Genomic DNA, 23,010 nt, shown 5'->3' on the forward strand with positions numbered 1-23,010 from the left:
TAATCTAGGTTTCATTTTGTAAAGGAATTACCAGTTAGCAAGGAAAAATCAGTGAAATACTTCTGATATGAACCACCAATACCAGAAGATCATAATAGTTCTTCTGGATTCACTTAATCATGTTGGAAGCTTCTCTCTTTCACTGATCTAAATTTGGCCTTTCAGATAGGAACCAGATCTTAAGTTTAGAGTACATACATTGAAGACACAGAAAGACCACCTCACTACATCTATGACCTTTTGCACTGAACAACCTGAAAAGTCATTGTGTTGCTTTTTTTTTTTCCTTTTTCCATTTTCTTTACTAGAAATAAAAGAGCTCACTACTGGATATCAACATGAAAACAGGAATTTACATACTTCTCTTAAGTGAAATATGTGTTGAAATCAGCAAGGCTAACATCAAACCTAAAATTCCAAAGAAGGAAAAAGAGAATAATTTATTGGAAAGAAATAAAAATGTTGATATTTCTGAAGAGTGGCATCATCCTAAAAATATCTCTAAGTCTTTTGAAGAACGAGATCTTGAAGAGTTCACTCTTTACAACTTCACTGAAAAGACTGCAAATTTTGGATTTAACCTATACAGAAAAATTGCAATGACACATGATAACAATGTAATCATCTCTCCTCTTTCTGTATCAGCTCTCATGACTACATATATGCTGGCAGCCAAAGGGGAAACACACAGACAAATAGTAAAAGGTCTAAACCTCCATGCTTTGAAGGACAGACTAGATCGCCATCACTTACCAGCTTTGTTTAAACAACTGAAAGAAAACATCACAATGAATGAAGAACTTCTCCTTGTGCAAGGTACTCTTTCTTTTATCCAAAAGGACTTCAGGCTCAAGGAGACTTTCCTCAACTTATCTAAGCAGTACTTTGATATGGAATTTCTGAGAGTGGACTTTCAAAACTTTACACAGGCAAAATTTGTCATAAATCAAAACATTAAGAAAAAGACCAAAGGAAAAATCCCAGAGCTTTTTGAAGAGCTTGACCGCCATAATAAACTGCTACTTGTGGACTACATTATCTTTAAAGGTAACTTGTTTTTATTTTGCAAAATGATTATTTATTAGAAGAATCAGGACTCTAACTTCAGCTACATTAGGGGAATTCAGATGTCCAGTTTTCTCTACATTTCTGTCTACACTTACTTTCTTCTATTAGGTTTATTTAATAGGAGATTACTTGTCATGATAGAGAACAATTCTTCTATGCTTTCTTCCACACAACAGAGTCTCAAAGAGAACAAAAAGCCCTGCATCAAACTATCTCAATCCTTCTCCGAATGATCCCTCTTTATGACTGAAAAGGATTTTCATTCAGCAATTAAAATGAAAAAGCCTTAATCATAATAGTCTTTTGAATGCTGGTTACTGGGCATAAAATCATTGATTTTACATAGTACACAAAATAATGAAAACAGAAATAATTTATCTATTTCAGTCAAGAATCTTTTCCCCCAGAGAAACAAAAGTACCCCATTATATTACCTGACAGGGGTGAGGGAAAGAAATAGCTGTGATGGGCAGAGACTGTACTGTGGAGAGGTCCCCTACTGCCAAAGATCTTATGCTCCTTTTCCCGTTCTCGGGTGTTTCTGACCGCTGGCTTAGAAGATAGATAAGGGACTCCAAAAGGAGGTCCTGGCAGTGACAGGGAACCTTAGCCCACCCTTTACTCTGAAACAGCCATACAGAAGCCAGAGACACCTGGCTAGGTAAAAAGCACAGACAAAGAGCTAGGCTGACAAAGGGGACAAGAGGAATGTTGTGCAGAGAACCCACAGTCACAGCCACTAGTCCAGTCCAAAGCACCCAGCAGATGCCATCCATGGAAACCCCAATAAAATAAATACACACATGAGAACAAAGAAAATTACCCCTCAGCCATACAGCCTCCCTGTAGACTGAGTTTATTTTTTCCTATTTACAAAAGTGTAGTTTGTCCAATGCCAGAGTTACCTTCCCCCGCACAAAATCAGAGAAAAGAGATAAATGGCTGTGGCTACATTTGAAAGCAACAGTAGAGATCAGAAGCATTAGTATAGACGAGGTCACATTCCAGTGCACTGCTAAATCCTCATCTAAGAGACTGTATAATTAATTTAAAGACAGGATGTTGAACAGCTGTTGAACAGAGAATTTCAAATAAGGTGACATGTTAATAAAAATGGACGCTCATAAGGCATTCTATAAACTAAAAGGATATCAGTTCTGAACTCGATTGGCAACTAATCGACCTTAGAAAAGGATTTCCCTTCTTTCTCTGCAAATGAAGGAGTTTATTTTGTGGATTACTTCCTTCTACTGCTGTAAAAAAAAAATTACAGCATATACACTAAATATACTGCAATTGCCATCCACTTATCCCAGACACAACTGACGCTCACCTTAACTAGATACAGAAAATATCCTATACTTTTTTTTAAAGGGTTTCTGAACATTTTTCTGAACAAGTCTGAATGCACATAATTTTTTTTTTTTTCTTTCTCAGGCAAGTGGGTCTATCCATTTAATTCCAAATTCACAGAAGTTGACACTTTCCACATAAACAAATACAGAAGTGTACAAGTACCCATGATGTTCAAGTCAGATAAAGTTAATTCAACTTTTGATGAGAACTTAAGATGCACTGTGATAAAGCTGCCCTACAAAGGGAAAGCCCACATGCTGATTGTCATCCCAGAAAAGGAGGGAGATTACATTTCACTTGAAGACCATTTGACTATACAGCTTGTGGAATCCTGGCTGGGAAACATGAAAACCAGGTATTTCTTTGACATCCGTTGGCCTTAATGTCTTTTATGTCTACTACAGCAAAGCAACAAAGTACAACAAAGATCAGCTGGTTCTCCTGACCCTTTTCACAGGCTAGTGTCTCTGTGGCACCAGGTATCTAGAGAGTAGAGGTCCTTTAGTGGCCTACCCACAGCCTGGCATGTGAAAGCTTTTACCCTGAGGTGATAAGTCTGTGGTTCGTCTCAGGCTTCTTCCTTAGGCCTTCTCTCTCCTTAAATTTAGCATGGCCAGGAAGAGTGCACAATAAATCTAGATATGCAGTGTATTTATTAAACCTTTCCTAGCAGTGGAAACCCAGGTTAATGGATAAATTTGAATATGAAAATGTAAACCCCAATTACTCCTGTGAAATGTAATTCCTGAAGTGACAATTCTTTCACTAGTCAATAAGCTGGTGTGCCACCCTGGTATCAGGGCACTGTAAGTGCTGGTGGAAGTATTTTATGCAGAGAAGGAAATTATTTCTGGCATCTTTGTCAGTTAGAGATTATATTCTGCCAACCTAAATACCAACAGAGACTCTTTAGTTTTCAGCCCTTCTTTTTCTGCGTAAAGCTTAATTCCTGAGTAGCATGCATTTAAGCAGTAAAGTGATCTACTGTTTAGTCCAAGTTTGCACTGAACTTTTTTTTTTTTCCCCAAATAGAAAACTAGATATTTCATTTCCAAAGTTCAAACTAGAGCAAAAATACAAAATGAAGAAATTGCTTCATGGTCTTGGAATTAAAAATCTCTTTACACATACAGCAGATCTTACTCATCTCTCAGATCAAGGATACGTAGGAGTTTCACAGGTAAGCCTTTTAAAATTATTTCCTATTTGGATTATAATAGTATATAAATGGCCAAGTTAAGAGACTACATCATATACACTTTTATAGAGACACTCATAGGAAAGGACCTCATCTGCCAAGTATATGCAATCTGCACACCTTAATCAGTATGGATCCCACTTCAAGTATCAGATGTATAGAAGTCAGAGGCGGTTACATTTCATATGTCCTCAACACCTTCCAAATCTAACCCATTGCAGGAGGAAAACTCTGCCTCAAGAAGAGTATGGTTGCAAGGAAGGAGTACAATTAAACAAAAACTGTGAACAAGAAAGACATTGTAAATGACAGTCAAATAGCAAAAGTCAGAGCAAGGAAGGAAACTCAAACAGGGAGCCCCTCATACACAGTTCAGAGACAGATATTACTCTTAACAAATAAACAACTTTAGAAAGTTCAAATAATAAAGTCTCAAAAACGTAATACTGAGAGAAAGAAGTCAAAGCAGCCCTGCTTTTCCTTCTGCATACCTTGGCAGAGAAAACCAGAATCTCACAGCAAAGCATTGGCACAACACAGCTGTACTCCAACCCATACAGATGCTTCGCTTCATACAGCAAAACTTTTAAAGATCACTTAAACAAGCAAAGGCAAGAGTGGTGAACAGCCAAGAAGAGAGGAACACAGCCCCACAGAAAAAGAGAAGGAGAAGATAACTCAGTACCACTATTTAAGAGAGAGAAAAGTTGAATTTCAGAAGACTGATAGAAAATGAAGGCAGAACGAGCAGAAAAAAAAAATGGAAGAAAAAGGACTTGACAATCACACCAACATTAAGAAGAAACAAGTATATGTGACCAGAGATGTCCCATTAAGAAGAAACAGCTGGTCTATACAAATTGCAATTTGTTGATGATAAGAGGCATGGTCAAAGAAAGAAGATAAAAGACATACTCTACAGAGAAACTGGTGACCTTAAGAACTCAAGTGTGTGGAACAAGATTAAATACAATTAATGCTAAATGCAAATTCATATATTAGAGTAAAAGTAATAAAATTTCTGCAACAAGATGGATTTATAAGCAGTTGAGGAAAATAATACTCAAATGAGATTAATCTGACACAGAGTTTAAAAATATAGCTCTATAAACCTATGTAAGGAATTTATATAATGCAACTACTTGTGGTTGTACAGGGTTTTGTGGTGTTGATAACCTTGGACCATAACTCTGTGAGAGACTTCACAGAATCACAGCATGGCTGAGGTTGGAAGGGACCTCTGGAAGTCATCTGGTCCAATCTCCTGCTCAAGTAGAGTCACCTAGAGCTGGCTGGTTGAGGACCATGTCCAGATGGCTTCTGAGTATCTCCAAGGAGGGAGAACCCACAACCTCTCTGGGCAACCTGTGCCAGTGCTTGGTCACCCTCCCTTCAGGTATTTGTACCCTCTCAGAAAGAATCCTTCTGAGCTACTGGTGCTGCTGTTACAAGTCTCCCTACACCAAATCTTTACAGAAGCCTTTCTGATTTGCCCACACTGTTAATAGGTGACACCATAAACATTTCTATACAAGTTTCAAAAACTCTAAGCTCTGAACTGCAGTTTTTCAAAATTGTGCTGTTTTAATAAAATAACTTTTCTGGGAAAATGTAACATTCTAAGAATAAATATTTAACAGACAAAATTGCAGTGATTTTCAGTTTTATATAAATGATTTCACTTTTGGGAAATACAATAGCAATCTGCAGCACTTTTCTCCCTTCCTCTTGATCATATAACTATTCATGCTGATTCTCAGCAGTTAACTCTATTGTGTTATGAAAAATCATACATGAGTAGTAGCTGCTAACTGATTTTAAAACAAAAAGGGAAAATAATCAGATCCTGCCAGGCTGCAATTTCAGTGGGAAGGGAAGGTCGTCAGACCAATCCAGGAATGCACTTCATTGCTGTACATATTTACTCTGTGCTACCAAATGTACAAATTAGAAATATACAGGGAAAAGCCAAGATTGGTGCATTTGCCTAAGCTCTCAAAAATCAACTGCGAATGACATATCCAGCCAGTCAGTGTTTGTGACTGATGAAAACACACTTCACACTTCTGAGAGGCTCTCCCTTCTAGAGTTAGGAGTCAAAGAGGAGCACTATCCTAATGAAATGGTTGCTTCATGCTACCAGCTGCAAGAACAAAATCTCTAAGTGAGGCCTATGCTCAGAAATGTGGAAAAGCACAATGACACCTGAACTTGCACCCACACTGTACATACTGTGGTCACGGTGGCTGTACTAACTCCCCTGCTGCTTAAGGAGACAGCATATGGGTCTACCAGTCTAGAAAACATAGCTAGATTGTACAGACCTACTCATTTTAATCCTTAGTAGAAGTCTACTTCAACTGAATGCCTCGCACTTGGAAAAACATTTCTTCATGTTAATATTTACTTGTCACATATTTTATTTTCCTCATTGCATTTCAGGTTGTCCAAAAGGCAGTAATTGAAGTGGATGAAGAAGGAACTGAGGCCACAGCAGCTAGTGGGTCAGAAATAACTGCATTCACAGTGCCTCCTGTCATCAAAGTGAACCGGCCGTTTCTTTTTATGATTTTTGAAGAAACTTTTAAAACATTACTGTTCATTGGCAGGGTGGTTGATCCAACAGAAATGTGAATAAAGGTAACAGTTTCTATTCTGGGGTACGTAAAAGGCTTTATTTCTATTTTATTAATTTACATCAGAATAAAAAGACAGCAAAATATGAAAATTTGAAAACCTGTTTTGTCTCTCCAGCTAGCAGCAGGTCATCCTATTAATGTTTTATTAATGCCCAAGTTACAAGCTAAACTCACTAAGGCTTAAAGTGACAAAAATGTGCCCTGTAAAATCTACCATGCAAATTAAAAAAACTCCACAGAACTGAATTTTTGAAATTCAACATTTTAGTGATAGCTGAATAAAAACCAGAGATTCACATGCCAAAATATTCAGGAAGCTCATTCCCAAACACTGCAGCCTTGATATTCCTCAATGTTATCTTCTATTGCAATGAGACTTAAGAGCCTACTGACCTCAAGGTTAGCAGAATTTTGCTACTTATAAAAACAGAAGCAGGATCAAGCCCCTAAAAGAGAATGTAAAGCCTCTGTCCAGAGATCTTTATTTCACTATTGCACAAAGTGGGCTGAGTCTATCATGAAGTCTGCAGCGTCTGGCAGTATGACCTCTTTCAAAGTGCTTATTCACAGTATCATATCACTTCATTTTTTCACGGTACATGATATGCCTGCTTTTAAAATATTCTATTACAGACAAAATAATTCTGAAAATAACTTAGGTACTCTGAACCTGGAAAATCTGAATCTGTACTACTTCATAACACCAAGCTTGGTCTCTCCTAAAAGCAGAATGTCTGCATGTATTATCATCTAAATATCAGGGTGAACTATGTAACAGGCCTCTATGCCTGAATAAGACAGACTTTGGTAGGAAGAAACACACCTCCATAAAAGCAGAATAAATCTGTTCCCACACTTGATCCCAAAATCCAAAAGGTGTTGCCAAAATGTTTCAGAAAAATATTTCCATGATCTAAATACAATTCAATTTATTCAAGTAGTGCAGTGATTCCAACAGAACAGCAAGATCTTTAACATGTCATAAATTTTAATTAGCAGCAGAGTCCTATATATAAAGTATGAAACAATGCAAAAAGCTACTTCTAGCTATAGATAACTAACAGATCTAAGCATTACTCTACTTGCTCATATAGCCTTCACAAAATGGCTGCCCCAAAGGGGGCAGAAGACTTTTCAAAATCATTTGGCATAGAAGCTTCAAAGGTGTCTATCAGTAAACGCACATAGATAGGTGCATCCCCAAGAGAAGATACAAAACATACATTACAGCGTAAAGCTGGTAAACATATCTAAAAATCACCTCAGTTACCATTTCTACCACCAGCACCCCAGACACTGGTGTAAGCCACTCACAAAAGGATTTAGCAGGCAGACTCTGGTATCTGACTAGACTACGAAGGTGCATCTAACCTAACCCCACACTGCAGTATGAAAGTATCCAGAAAGAAAGAGAATCACGCCTTCCTGCCTCCGAATGAATAATGGGACGAACGCTGCTCTATATAAGAACCACCCAATTCTAACTACACAGTTGAGCTCCAGCTGGTATTCTGAGTTGCAGGTAAGAACAACCCTATGAAGGGTTCAAAAGCATTGATGCTGCCCAACAGAAGTAACCCAGAAGTAACCAGCCCCCAAAAAAAGACTGCTGGGATGGAGGTCTGTAGTGTGAAGGACCGATGAAAGTATACACAAAACACCAAGAGTATTGTACAAGGAAGATATGCAGACCAAAAAATATCTAAATAGAGCATTTAAAGATTACATAGCAGGAATTTAATACATAGTAGGGTTATTGAGTGGAGCACGTGTTATCAGCATTAAATAAATTAATCAGTTAAAAATTATAAACAAATGACAGCCAATAAGAAACAAAAGACAGACTGTATACAGAACTCATAACATGCTTATTAAGGGGAGAAATAGCTTGGATTCAATTTTCTGAACTTACTGACTGTTCTGCATTGCTCCAGTAAAGGCATCAGAGGGTCAAACACAGTTTTGAGTCGTGTTCTGCAGCTGGGTACTGCTGACCTGAGTTTGGTCCCTGGCAGAAGTCAGACTGAGAACAATTGAGCAGTTCCCTGCGGCCCATGAGTGAGCAGCTGTGGCTGGCACATTGAGTTAGTTGTCCCTGGGGAACTGAGAGTATCTCTTTTCATTAATGAGACTAAAGCAGAACCTAGGAGGAGCCAGCATAAGTCATCTGTATACATGGATCAATACTGCATGTTAAACATCATGATACTTGAAGATGCTCTTAAAGAAATCAGTGATTTACAAGATCATACACCAGGCTGCAGAACAAACTGAAAACTCGAGTGTTTCCACAGAATTCAAACAATGTCTGTGACTGAAGACAGAGAATACACCTAAATCCAATTGCAGTGTAAGAAGCTTAAGAATTCAGACAGTAAAACATTGCTAAATCCAAAGACATGTTTTGTATATCACACAAGACAGCATACATCCAGCATTATTACTATTTAAAATAAATATCTTCTATAGGTAAATGCTTTTAATTATAAAAGATGCCCTGAGAAACTTTTTTTTTCCAAGAACATGCATGTACAGCATTGTCTTAGGTTTTATTTTGAGTAAATCATCATATTTTTACATTATAAAAAGTAACCACACACGCATATGCATTCACAGATCAGATCATCTTTATCATACACCAATAAATTTTTAAAAAACACATATTTCTGATATCAATATATTTATGCTGCTTCCATTTTGAAATAGAGAAGCTGACAATAGCTTCATACTCTTGCAGGTATTGGGATATCTAGAACTTTTTAAAATAGAATTGCATGTTTTCCCACAGACAAATTTTGATAGAAACATTAGCATTAATACAAACAAATGCAGATGACATCACTGAAGCATGACAGCTTGCAATAGTAGCTGATTAAAAACTAGATTCATCATTATAAATTATTCAAGTGAAAATACAATCTGAAATACTAAAAATTAAAACAAGTATTTGTACAACAAAACTTATGAAATAAAACTTTTTTTATATCATCTGGAGACATCTGCTTTTAGATTGCTTTGAAACTTACACAGGATTTTTATGAATTTGACTTAGTACTTGTAAAAACATTACCTCCAAATTCACAGCACAACGCTACTAAAGTTTATGGTTTTTACAGACTGATCAATGGTTCTGGACTTTGGTCTTAAATAAGGTTTGAAGATTCTTTAAAATGTGGGATTACTTTTTCATATTCATAACAATTCCTTCTATTTCTTGCATAAAACATGGGTGCTAAGAATTGCTAAAATTGTAAATAAGCCAATTAAGTAATGGATATGTGCATTCTAATTCCAAGAATTTGAACTACAAAGGCATAATTGAAGAAAACAAAATCCTCTCTTTAGCTGCAGCAGTTAAGAGCACATAGCTGAAGTTCTATTTCATAACATTCCACTACAATGTTATAATTCTGCAACCATTACATTACTTATTGGAATATATTTTACAGCTTGGGATTTTACTGAAAAGATATAAAGTTTTCACATTGCAAAAAATGCATTTTATTCATTCCAGGCATTAGAGAGTCCCATCTGCTGCTCCCACCTTATCGCACCAGAATGTGGCTTCCAGTCTCTGGTTCCCTTCTATTTCTGTCAGAAGATCTAAGAGTTTGATTTTCTGTTTTTTCTTCATACAAAAGAAGAAACACACATAATATGTTGTTGCTATATTATTAAATACCATAACATAACAAACTGCTATTGCATGTAACATTGTAATATAACTTCTAGCTGCTGTACTTTAAAAACTACTAGCTGCTCTACTACATCCACTGAAAAAGCCAAATGGACACATCCTGAGGGCATTCTTCACAAGAAGAGTATATTTCTCCATTAAGTTTTCTACAGAAGATCATGTAGAGATCTAAGTGAGATGGTTAAGACAGTACAAGCAGTCTGCTCATGGCTACAAATAATGCCAGAGCTGAACCCACGACAAAATCTGAGGAAAGTGGAGACGGGGAAGACAGAGAAACTTAGATCTCTTTACAGTGTTATTTCTAGGTCTTCTGTTGACCATCATTTGGGCAACTTCTGCATTTTTCATAGTCTTAATTTTTTAATCTTTAAATATACTGTTCTCCAACTTCACAGAGTTGTAGCTATGTCAATTAACAACTGTTTCTATTGGTCAGAAATATTTCAAAGAACAGGGCTTAACCTTTAGAACTCTGAGGAAATATAAATTTGCATGAAAATTTTACAGTATCATTTACAAACAATGCAATATATTGTTCTGTTTCACCCTTTTAAAATATCTGATGGAACCTATCATGATAACGTATCATTGTCAGGATATCTGCTAGCTTCATCTTAGAAATGGGACCCAAATCACATGCCAGTCCCACCAGACCTCAGAACTATTAGCATCTTAAATGGCAGAATGAAAACACGATTAAAAGCCATAAGTAGCCAACTCAAAATGTAGTAGATAGTGGCAGAATTACTTCATCTTGTGCTCTACTTCCTAAGCAATTATATGACTGGATGAAAGACACCACTTCAAGATACTTACACATGTAACTGTTACAACATGGTCACACACACCAATGTGGATGTCTTAAAGGTCAGTTGTGCACATCTTATATAATACCGACAGCAATTTATTATTAAGAAATTTATTTACATGCAACAATAAATCTACTTCCATTTTTTACAGGATGGAAAACCTGTACTCCTCATTCCTGAAGTAAGTTTTAATTGAAAGTGAAATAAAATCAGTCACTATGTCTATAGGCAAGATGCAAAATTTTTAAATGCCATCTATAGAGCTGGGTATTTTTATTGATGAATCTACAAAATTCTGGAAAAGAGTTTTAACCAATTTCATATTGAAATCAGTCATGTTACAGCAATGTAAACTCAAGCAAAACAGCAGTTCTCATCCTAAAAAAAAATCTTTATCTCATAGAAATGAATACATGTAAAAGAAGATAATAAAGCTACATAGCATAATAACACAGGACCGGACTGCTTGACGGAACACAGCGTTTATGAATCCTGTCAGTTTCTACACTAGAATGATTCATGACCTAACTGGCAACTCTTCAACAGAAAGTCAGAAAAGCACATTTGCTCTGCAAAATGACTCAAGTAAGGTCTATTGTGGGATGAAATAATCAACCAGTGATCTTTGTGATTCCTTCCTATTCCATAAGGTGCTTAAAACAGGTATTCATCTCTTTTTTGATTCCAGCATTAAGCTATACAGGTACATCTTCAGCACACATCTTGCATTTTCTATTGCCTGAGTATTACCTAAGGTCTAGCAAATGAGACCAAAGATAATGATCATTTTGTTGTCACCTGCTTGTGAGCACTGGATCAGAATATATTGAGATTTTTTTTCTTGCATCTACATTATTTTTAAAAAAATATTAAATATTTAAATCGGCACACACATGTCTGGAAAGGGACAAACAAAATGTTTGAACTCATGAGTATGGTAAGTAAAGAACTCAGTTCTCCACCAAAGTAACTCTGAAAAATTCCTGGAACAACATTAATATATGAAATCAGAAATTCTTCATCCCTGCAAACTGCACTATCTTGTCAAAACTGAACATTTGCCAATACTCAGTAGAACATTTTTATGGAAAAGATTACACTTAAACAATTAAATAATATTTTGTCCAAACATACACCCCTTTGAACTAAGAATCATTAATTGTATCTGCTGGTATTTTGATTATTAAACAACATATTACTGCCCAGTCTTCCATTCTTCACATACATAATTACATAGAAAAAGAAATGTATTAGAAGTTACCTCACTTATGTTGCAGAGCCAACAAACTGAAAACTAGGACTTGCCAGAATTAAGACGGTCAGTGCAATGTTTAAATAGCACATATGTAAATTTACATTATGATATAGTATAAATATACACCTCATTATTATTTTCTCACAGGTTTTCTGCCTTAGTGAGTCTATAGATGGTGGCACTCATTCATGAGCATCTATTCAATTGCACCACTCGTATAATTTTCAAATTCTTCTCTCAGTAAAAGTCATTTCCATCAACTGCTAATATATTTGGATATAAATTATTTTCTTCATTCAACTTAGGAAATAATGTTTCCTTGAAATTGACTTTTTTTAAATTTTAGTATGTGTATATTTAGCACCAGAGTTGTCTTTCAGAACAAAAGAAAGATAGAAGATGTACACCTAAATATATCTGTGTTCAACAAGGTTATGTGGATGAACACATTTACCACCAAGCAATCCTGTGTCTGTATCTCTTAATTTCTCCTTATAAAGCTGCTTATGAACAAATAAGTACTGGGTCAGATTACAAAATAGAAATTGAGTCTACACTGCAGCAGACATTACTCCAGCTTGAGAGATATGTTTTCCCCACAAGAACATAGAACATTAAAACTCTTATTCAGAACTAAATGTAGGTCATCCTAAGCCTGCTCTTCTTTCTCCAAAGAGGTTTTTCTTCCTCTAGTTTATTCTCTTGGCTTCTGATACTATACAGTTTAGGGACTTTCTGAACCAGACAGAGCATCCAGATCATTGTGTTTGATCAGATATCTACTTTCAAACAGTCTGCTGCTAAGGTATTCACTTGGGAATGGTACATTGAGACTTGAAGCTGAGTCTCTTACATTCTACTTGCCTGCCTGAAGACAAAGGTACAGACTGCTCTGTGTGAGTCTTTTTCTGTCCCTTTGTATTCCAGCAAAATATACCAGTTTTATTTTAAGTGACAAACAGAAATATCTTTGAAATTGGGAAAAGTTTTATGTGATGTAAAAAATATGTCTAACTGAGCTTTGCATCTAACTGCTTCATGAATATTCATCCATTTAGTTTCCTAAAATTCTTGTGAGACAGATGAGTAACTGGAATTTCTACAATGGTTGCTAAAAAGAAATTACATTTAAACTAATTTTCTGGTTTTAAAGAGAGGGAACAGAGGTATGCAGTGATTAGGGTGAAAGCACATGGGGTTTTGAGGGCACCTAATTTTTGAAAGTGCATAGCACTGTATGACATTTTATGTACTCAAGATACATGTCCCATTTACTTTATAGATAGTGGAAAATGTCAGCATGTCTGCTAATCTAACTGTTGACTTTGAAATCATGCACTTTGAAATAAGTGACCACCTAATGATCACTTATAAAAAGTCAGAACTAAGTACTGTGGGTAATATTTAAGAGGAGGCATTAGGCTCTGGCAAAGACAGGGATAGAGTGCAATTTGATTTGGCCACTTAAGGTACTTCTGCTGTGAAACCACCGGCTCAACACAGTGCACCTTCATTCATTACTTATCTTCCAACCTTTTCTACAAAGAAAATGCAGTTTTAAAAACAATAGGTCACTATGCAAGCTTAATTTCATTCCAGAACAAATTTATCTTGTACACTAAAGGTGGTAAAATTCAGCATAAAAAAATTCCATGTAATCACACAGAAAGAGACTGTATCATAATATAATGTATACAAACAGCTGAATGCAAGCTGTTCAGAGAACTTTTTACATTTGTTAAACTTTTAAATATTTTATTTTACAATTTAGGAACTTTATCAACTTACATGTGTGAGTAAAGTTGAGGGGAGTTGTTTTGGTTTGTTTTCTAAAAGAATCTGAAAATACTGAAGTGGAAAAATATTAATTCCTACAGACACTTAACTCACCAGAAAGGACCACTCAAGAGATATCACTGCCACTATTGTTTTCTCTTTATACCTGGCAAACCAGGGTAAGGCGTTTCCTCCTTCCTGTCTGCTGCATTATCATTGACCAGCAAGTCACAGCCTCACATTTTGGACTCTTTTCATGCTTGGTCTCTCATACCTATTCAGACTTCGAAGGCCTGGCTTGCATTTCCCCATACTTTTCAGCTTCTGGTTCTAGTTTCTATTACATTTAAGTCTGCTTTCCCAAACAACCTGCCTTTCTTGCTATAGCTGGCTCCTTTCCCTTCTCCATTCTGCCTTGCTAAGAAAGCAAATCTCTGATAGCAAAGAATAATCTCAGCTTGAGCACCCAAAATTCCAGCTAATCCAATGACAGCCATTTAAAACTACAAGTCATAGTCTAAAAGAAATCTGCAGGGAATTAGCTGCTAGAGTCTACAGAAATTTGACTGAGTAAGTACACATCATAGCTATTTTCTAAGACTGTTATACTTTTATCACAGAAGCAAACAAATTAATCTTTGATTTTCTTTGTGCAAAATGTTGAACAGTTTAGGCTGATGTTTAAGGAAAACTAGCCTGAAGGAGATTCCTAGCATTGAATTTATGATATTTAGATGGTTAAGTACTGCAAAGAAGGCAGGCTTAATAACAAGCAGCAGTACCAGTTCATCATAACTTCAAAATTAATAATAAAATTGTTACATAATAATGCATGATGCCTTGTTGGTGTCACAGAGACGTGGTGGGATGGCTCCTATGACTGGAGCGTTGGGATGGAGGGATACAGGCTCTTTAGGAAGCACAGACGGGAGATGAGGAGGGGGTGTCACCCTCTACGTCAATGACCAGCTGGAATGCATGGAGCTCTGCCTGGGGATGGATGAGGAACTGACAGCTTATGGGTCAGGATCAAAGGGAGGGCAGGGACAGGTGACATTATGCTGGGGGTCTCGTCCTGACCAGGAAGACTGAGTTAATGAGGCCCTCTATAGACAGACAGAAGCAGCCTCACGGTCACAAGCCCTGATCCTCATGGGGGACTTCAGCCACCCCAATATCCGTTGGAAAGACAACAGAGCAAGGCACAAGCAATCCAGGAGGTTCCTGGAATGTGTGGATGACAACTTCCTCCAGCAAATGATAGAGGAGCCAATGAGGAGAGGTGCTATGCTGGACCTTGTTCTCACCCACAAGGAGGGACTGATGGGGAATGTGGAGCTCAAGAGCAGCCTTGGCTGCAGTGACCATGAGATGGTGGAGTTCAAGATCCTTAGGGCAGCGAGAAGGGGGTGCAGCAAGCTCTCTACACTGGACTTCAGTGGAGCAGTCTTTGGCCTCTTCAGGGATCTGCTGGGCAAAGTAGCATGGGATAAAGTCCTGGAAGGAAGAGGGACCCAAGAAAGGTGGTTAATATTCAAGAAGCACCTCCTTCAAGCAATACATCCCCACAAAGAGGAAGTCAGGCAAAAACGCCAGGAGGCCTGAATGGGTGAACAAGGACTTCCTGAACCAACTGAAAAACAAAAAGGAAGTCTGCAGAGGGTGGAAACAAGGATAGGTAGCCTGGGAGAAATACAGAGAGATTGTTTAAGCGGCCAGGTATCAGGTAAGGAAGGCTAAAGCCCTGTCAGAATTAAATCTGGCCAGGGATGTCAAGGACAACAAGAAAAGCTTCTTTATGTACGTCAGGGATAAAAAGATGAGGGAGAATGTGGGCCCTTTCCATAAAGATATGGAAGACCTGGTTACCCGGGACATAGAGAAGGCTGAGGTACTCAATGACTTTTTTGCCTCAGTCTTCACCAGCAAGGGCTCTAGCCACATCACCCAAGTTGCAGAAGGCAAAAGCAGGGACTGGGAGAATGAAGAACTGCCCACTGTACCAGAAGAGCAGGTTCGAGACCATCTAAGGAACATGAAGGTGCACAAGTCCATAGGACCCAATGAGAGATATCTGTGGGTCCTGAGGGAACTGACGGATGAAGTTGCCAAGCCGCAGTCCATCGTATTTGAGAAGTCGTGGCAATCTGCTGAGGTTTCTGCTGACTGGAAAAGCGGAAACATAATACCCATTTTTAAAAAGGAAACAAGGAAAACCTGGGGAACTACAGGCCAGTGAGTCTCACCTCGGTGTCTGGCAAGATCATGGAGCAGATTCTCCTGGAAAGCACGCTAAGGCACACGGAAAATAAGGAGGTGACTGGTGACAGCCAACATTGCTTCTCTAAGGGCAAATCACGCCTGACCAATTTGGTGGCCTATTATGATGTGGTTAAAGCATTGGTGGAAAAGGGACGACCAACTGATGTCATCTACCTGTACTTGTGCAAAGCATTTGACACTGTCCTGCATGACATCCTTGTCTCTAAACTGGAGAGATGTGGATTTGACGGATGGACCACTCAGTGGATAAATAATTGGCTGGATGGCCTCATTCAATCAGATGTGGTCAACAGCTTGATATCCAAGTGAAGACCAGTGACGAGTGGCGTTCCTCGGTGGTCAGTATTGGGACCAGCGCTGTTTAACATCTTTGTCAGTGACACGGATAGAGTGCACCCTCAGCAAGTTTGCTGATGACACCAAGCTGTGTGGTGCAGTTGACACACTGGAAGGGAGGGATGCCATCCAGAGGGACCTTGACGGGCTGGAGAGGTGGGTCTGTGCAAACCTCGTGAAGTTCAATAAGGCCAAGTGCAAGGTCCTGCACATGAGTCGAGGCAATCCCAAGCACAGATACAGGCTGGGCAGAGAATGGATTGAGTGCAGCCCTGAGAAGGACCTGAGAGTGCTGGTGGATGAGAAGCTCAACATGAGCTCACAATGTGCACTTGCAGCCCAGAAAGCCAACCACATCCTGGGCTGCATGAGAAGAAGCATGGCCAGCAGGGCGAGGGAGGTGATTCTCCCCCTCTTTTCTGCTCCCGTGAGACTACACCTGAAGTACTGTGTCCAGTTCTGGGGCCCTCAACATAAGAAAGACACGGACCTGTTTCAGGGAGTCCAGAGGAGGGCCACAAAGATGATCAGAGGGCTGGAGCACCTCTCCTATGAGAACAGGCTGAGAGAGTTGGGGTTGTTCAGCCTGGAGAAGAGAAGGCTACAGGGAGACCTTACAATGGCCTTCCAGTACCTAAAGGGGGCTTATAAGAAAGATGTGGACAAACTCTTTAGCACAGCCTGTTGCAATAGGACATGGGGTAATGTTTTTAAAATAGAAGGAGGTAGATTCAGACTGTAGATTCAGACTGGACATAAGAAAAAAGTTTTTTACAATGAGGGTGGTGGAACACTGGGACAGGTTGCCCAGAGAAGTGGTAGATCCCTTGTCCTTGGAAACATTCAAGGCCAGGTTGGATGAGGCTCTGAGCAACCTGATGTGGTTGGAGATATCCCTGCTTCTTGCAGGGGGGTTGAACTAGATGACGTTTAAAGGTCCCTTCCAACCCTAACTATTCTATGATAAACACATAAGCATATTCTAAGCATAGAAAAATAAGGAAAAGGAAAAACTAATTCATCTAACAATACATGCCTCCTGTTTCTCCAATTGCAGGCAGCTAAATCACTGTGACTGTAGTTATTATATATCAAATGCACTAACCTTCACTTTTTCACTTTCTACCCCCCCATAACATACCAGTTGAATGCAAACATGTGCAGGAGAAATAATGTGATAGATTAATTAAAAGGGAATGCAATCTTAAACACACTTATAATTGCAGACATCACATTTCTACCCTGCTATTTTAGTATTTCAAAATCTGTATGCAGAAGTATCATAAATATAGACTTAATTTTACACGGCTCTTTTGAGTTCCCTTTGAAAACATTATCCATAAGCTTGATTTAACCTCTTGTCAACCACTTACATGCTCATTTTTCGGGACTGACTCTCCTTACTTCCATTGTTCTTTTGGTCAGCTGAGTTAAATAAGCTGCGAGAAGAAGAACTGGAAGGGAAGGCAGCATTCCCACTATTACCAGTAGAATGAGTCCGGAATGAATCATCTGAAATAAAGAATTGCAGTTTAGACAAAGAATTTTGTCTGAAAAAGAAATACACAGAGAGTAAACAGAATGAGTTGTTTTTCCTGTGGCAGTAGTGGTATATTTCCTATGACAATAATCCAAAAGTTTAACTTTCTGTAAGGGAATGGTTTCAACTTAACATTTCTTCAAGTATTTTTATGAAAAAACACTAAATAAAAATAATTCCAAGACACATTTTGGAAGAGAAGATTAATATATTTAATATACTAAAATAGTGGGATTTAGTTCGCCAGTCTTTAGCTGCATAAAATTTAGCTACTTCGTCTACGCTAATTGTCCAGTGTCTATTACTAGTGAATGGAGAAAGGAAGGTTCCTCTAGGAAGCAATTAATTTCATTCTAATATATAATCATTCAAACTCTTCAACAGCAAATGGAGAGAGGGGCGTTTCCAGACAGCAGTTTCTCTCCCGTAATTCACTAGAGGTTACACATAATAACCCTTTTGTCACATAAAATGAGTTGAGGCAAATTGCAAAACCAACCTTTTTATGACATCCAAACTGCCAATCAAGAAATGCTAGATTCATTTTACTTTTACCACTTTTAAATGTAACTTCAAACGAATGTTTAAAAAAAAAAATCTGAAAAATAGACTAACTAGAGTAGCACTTGAGTGCTCAAATTATTGGATATCTATTTTTCTACATTCTTGAAGGAGTATAATATCTTACAGTATGCCTGTTTAACGGGGCCCACATATTCAGCACCCTCACAAAAAACTAATGTAAAATATAATATCATAATCTACTTACCACTAAAGGATAACACACAGCTCTTTCCCATTCCTGATATTGAAGATGTATATCCTGTAGTAGAGCTTTTACTTAAAAAACAAACAAAACAAAACCAAATTCCTTATTGCAGAAAAGTATTCTTCTCAATTGTATCATCCTGCTGTATAATAATATTGGAAGTTATTTCTGAGTTTATATGAAAAAAAATAAATTAGAAAGTTATGCTGAAATTTCTTTAAGAAATGTATGAATTTAGATTTAGCAGTTCATATTGAAAAATATTTTTAATATATGATAAAATGTCACATATATTAACTTAAAAGGAATTCATAACAACTTATAGGCCTCACCCTGCCTTAAAATGGAATTTTTTCCCTCCGTTCAAAACCGCATACCTTAATCAATTAAACAGAAGGCTGAAAATTTAGGTCACAATTCAGTGAGCACATCACTACTTTCATAGATTCATGTGCATATCAATTCACAACAGTTGTCTACTAGGTAAAGAGTTGCCTACTAGGTAAACAGTTGCCTATCAGGTAAGCAATGAAGATAATAAAGATACTTAGGACACTTGTCTATGTTGCTGTATTTTGGATGTAGTGCTTGAGTACTGAAAGACTGGCTTCGAACCAACTTGGATTTCTTGTCTTCTTTGCCTAAAATTGCAAGTAGCAAAAAATTTTCACATGGATATCATTGCATTTCTTAAGTAATTAAGAACACTTTTTAATATAATTTTCTGTCAATCTATACTAGCTGAGGAACTGATTTAAATACTTCAATAATAATTAACAAACCCCATGTCACCCATTTATATACTAAAGAATAAAATAAAACTAAAAATCATAGAAAACACATTCAGTTCTAGGAGCAGAATGTTTTCCTATGTGCAGTAGGTGAAACTCTGGCCCACAAATGCCACTAGCAGCTTTGCTGGGTTTTAACCTGCTGATGTGAGATCAAAGCATTCTAGAATTGTTTTTAAAGAGTTCTTACCTGCTGATGTAGCAGAAGAGCTTCCAGGAGCAGACAGAGTGATGCTTTTTGACAACACTGATGATGTTTTACTGTCTCTGCCTAAATAAAAAAGTCTAGTATAAATACTTCTCTCTTAAAGCTTAAATTTAAATAAAGAAAGAGGACATAACATATCTTAGTCCTGGGGTAAACAGTAATAATATCTAATCCAGTGCTACTAACACTTCAGAAATAGCACAGAGAAGTACTTACATTACATCCCAAAATGAAAAATACCAGAGAACTAAAACTGTCATATTAATAACGACAAAAGTCTTCCTTCTAATATAATGAGGCCAGTTTTCATAAATATCTTTAGAAATATATAGAAAAAAAAGCTTTATTGCCACTTCCTAAAACTCTGCTATTTACTGTATAAAGTGTCTCTTTTCCGTTCCCTTCTCTTCCATCTTTGTAGAAGAGTAATGTACGCACAAACAATGTGTACGCAAACAAACAAACTTACGCTTCTTTTCAAACATTTTATCATTAATATTTGTAGATCTTCCTTCATTTTGCTGCTTCTCTTTTTCTAATTGTTCCTAAAAAAAAATGAATAACTTTCTTAGATATTACTCAGAAAAAAAATTAAATAAATTGTGTTTCAACTTGGGATTGCTTCCAAATCACCAAAATAATAGTTAATTTCTACTGTCTCCTACTATTATTATAACACCTAGTAATATCCAGAGAACTAATAAAATAGTACAGAATGAAATCAGAGTGCATATCCTATATAAAAATCACACCAAATAATGTTTACTTTAATTACAAAGGAACCTCAGAGTTGAAGTTCGCATTTGTAACCTATTATTAAAATTATGCCTGGCCTTTTATAAAAAAAAAATTACAACGTAAAATTTTTGTGCAACACAGATACTCTGATAATAGAAGTGGAAATATTTTTATTCAAACATACAATTCAACAACAATATTTTTCTCAAATGGTAAGATGTCGCATACGCTCAAACTTTTTGTAGTTCTAAATTGAATATCTACAGTTGATAAGCCTTTACACAAAACAAAACCAAGTATTACAATTCTTAAAGTTTAAGGAATTTATTTGCCTTCCTTTAATATTAGCTAGCCTTAGAATACTTTTTGAGAACCCATCTATAGACAGAAGACAGTATTGACACAGTTATATCAATACTTGCCAATACTTTTTTCAGGATTCTTGGTGAATAGATATCACTCTAACTTCAAAAAGCTGTATAACATTGTCTTATTTTCTGTACTATGTTCCTAATAGAAAGTGCCAAGTGAATTGTAATTGTTCTACTTTGCTTTTTTCCATTTCACTCTAATTACTACCCAAGTTAAAAAAAAAAAAAAAAAAAAAGGTTATTAATTCAGGTCAAGGTTACTAGAATATAGTTTCTACTAAGTCAATTACTAAAATTAAGGACACTTATTAACATATTCAGTATCAAAATCTGTGGCAATTAGATACATTTAACTAGGTTTAATGGCTTCTCATCTATCTGAGACTGCAACATGTCACAATTTTTTATCTACATCTCCTGTTCCTCAAAAACATGCCTCTCACAGACAATGCTTAACGAGACCTCTGTGATACAGAAGGTATGCCCATATCAATGGGATATATCAGAAAAATACAAGTGCTCTTCTGATGTCCAGCTGTAGAAACAGGGTAAAAATTAACATTATCATACAGTATACGATAACACAGAGTGCACTGGAGGCTGTTTTACCACAGCCCCAAATGCTTTCACCATAAAAACATTAATTGTATCTAACAAAACACCACTAAAGTGAAGTTCAAGTCTTTGAATATGTGTATGCAGGTCCTAAAAACAAAGTTTGAACCTTTGGCTGAAGCTAATGGGAGGTGGCAGGAAGTACGTGACAGACATCAACTGAGAAAATCAGCTGCTCAAGAGAAGACGTGCAGTACCTATTGGCATCAAAGCGGGTGACAAGTGCAGGCTCTGTAGCAATCCCAAAGAGGAAAAAGTGAAATTTTTTGGACAGTCTTGAAACTGTTCACTACAGAGGAGCTTGATTACTACAAGTTAGAGGAACCATGCTAATGAAATCAGACCTCCTCTAAATCCTATGAGCTTCTTGGCTTCTCCCACCTCAGGCTGCAGAGGAGGCAGCAGAACACAGGTCTGCAGTAATCTAATCTAGGCGTTGTAAAGATGTAGTATGGTATGTGGCAGAGCACCTGCTGCAGCTTTTGCCTACAGCCATGACTGAAGATAAATAGTTTTATAAGTTGGAAAAGCATTCTGCAGACTTCTCTTCCAAATCCCAAGTAACCTGTAGCTCCTTTTGCTCTATAGAACCTGCACTAAGTCTCCCTCCTGCCAGGCTGCAGGATGTCAATGGCCTTTTTTTTTCTGGCTAACAGGAAAGCTTGTAACATACAGAGCCTCCTTTGGCTTCCTTGGCACAAAATAAGTTACAACATTCATTTCTTTGCCTATGGAAGCTCTATGTGAATGCTGAGGTGTTTCATTATTCAATTTATTATGTTATACACACCTGACAAATTGCTAAGGTCCCTCAAATAGATTTCATAAAGGTGTGCTGAAGGGCTTGAGATTTTAGAACTACAGAGGCAATAAGCATGAGTATTTTTCAAGAAATTCCAGTTTCTATTTCTAATTGATACAGCAAAATTTATGTAGCAAAGAAAAGGAAGTTATATGCTACTTTGAAGGACATAACCCTATTGTAAAGTGTAAAATGAAATCACACATAGGTTATGAACCTACCAGGTCTCTCCATAATATGCACTTCCCCTACTTTAAAATAATTGCCTCATTAATGTTTAGCTACAAACTATTAAAAAAGGACAGATTGTACTAATAAAATATACCATTTCCAAAAGGAGATGTTCTTGTCTCTCTTTTTCTTGATCCAATAGATCATTTTCGTAAAATCTTTTCTGTAACTTCAAAATAAAATCAATAAAAATAAAAAATCACTACATGAAAATGGGAATTAAAAGTACTCGGTAAGTATTAAAATTAGTAAGTACTTACAGCATCTACAGAGATCTCCATTCTGTCCAATTCTAACACTGTCTATAAAGAAAATCAAAACATTATTTATTGTTACTCAACAGCATGCCACACTTTCAACTAAAAAACTGTCCAGATAAGAAGCTTAGAATAGTGGCATTCAAAATTAAACATGCCTTTTCTTCCTAAATATTGGAAGCCTATGCTTGTATTTTTATGCTGTATATGTAGTTAAAAACCATCAGAGAGTACTCTCAGAGCCCTGCTGAAACTCACAACAAAAGAC

The 23,010-nt window shown here is 37.0% G+C and overlaps 2 protein-coding genes across 3 annotated transcripts in view; one reads left to right on the forward strand and one right to left on the reverse strand.

Moving 5' to 3' along the window:
• Positions 1-253: 253 nt before the first annotated feature.
• Positions 254-6,275, forward strand: SERPINA10 (serpin family A member 10). The gene is made up of 4 exons (XM_010119842.2): positions 254-1,047; positions 2,506-2,779; positions 3,457-3,604; positions 6,065-6,275. The coding sequence occupies exons 1-4, from the start codon at positions 339-341 to the stop codon at positions 6,254-6,256; spliced, it is 1,323 nt and encodes a 440-aa protein (XP_010118144.1). The 5' UTR covers positions 254-338; the 3' UTR covers positions 6,257-6,275.
• A 2,516-nt stretch (positions 6,276-8,791) lies between these two features.
• Positions 8,792-23,010, reverse strand: part of PPP4R4 (protein phosphatase 4 regulatory subunit 4) — a 76,155-nt gene continuing 61,936 nt past the window's right edge. Inside the window, exons 18-25 of one of the 2 annotated variants that reach the window (XM_086750247.1) lie at positions 22,746-22,787; positions 22,580-22,654; positions 20,198-20,273; positions 19,711-19,791; positions 19,277-19,370; positions 18,730-18,800; positions 17,794-17,932; positions 8,792-9,889 (exon numbers count right to left, since the gene is read on the reverse strand). In XM_086750247.1, the coding sequence (XP_086606373.1) occupies positions 9,865-9,889; positions 17,794-17,932; positions 18,730-18,800; positions 19,277-19,370; positions 19,711-19,791; positions 20,198-20,273; positions 22,580-22,654; positions 22,746-22,787 (603 nt within the window). In that variant the 3' untranslated portion in view covers positions 8,792-9,864. The remainder of the gene's footprint in view (positions 9,890-17,793; positions 17,933-18,729; positions 18,801-19,276; positions 19,371-19,710; positions 19,792-20,197; positions 20,274-22,579; positions 22,655-22,745; positions 22,788-23,010) is intronic. The other variant, XM_086750249.1, reaches the window with a different exon arrangement.

Source organism: Chlamydotis macqueenii, chromosome 5 (genome assembly GCF_036417535.1).
Source record: "Chlamydotis macqueenii isolate bChlMac1 chromosome 5, bChlMac1.mat, whole genome shotgun sequence".
Classification (NCBI taxonomy): domain Eukaryota; kingdom Metazoa; phylum Chordata; class Aves; order Otidiformes; family Otididae; genus Chlamydotis; species Chlamydotis macqueenii.

Bases quoted from the DNA above. Each gene is read 5' to 3' on its own strand.
- SERPINA10 (XM_010119842.2), top strand. From the start codon at position 339: ATGAAAACAGGAATTTACATACTTCTCTTAAGTGAAATATGTGTTGAA. The intron at 2,780-3,456 runs GTATTTCTTTGA...TTCCCCAAATAG, and splicing joins CTGGGAAACATGAAAACCAG to AAAACTAGATATTTCATTTC. The intron at 3,605-6,064 runs GTAAGCCTTTTA...ATTGCATTTCAG, and splicing joins GATACGTAGGAGTTTCACAG to GTTGTCCAAAAGGCAGTAAT.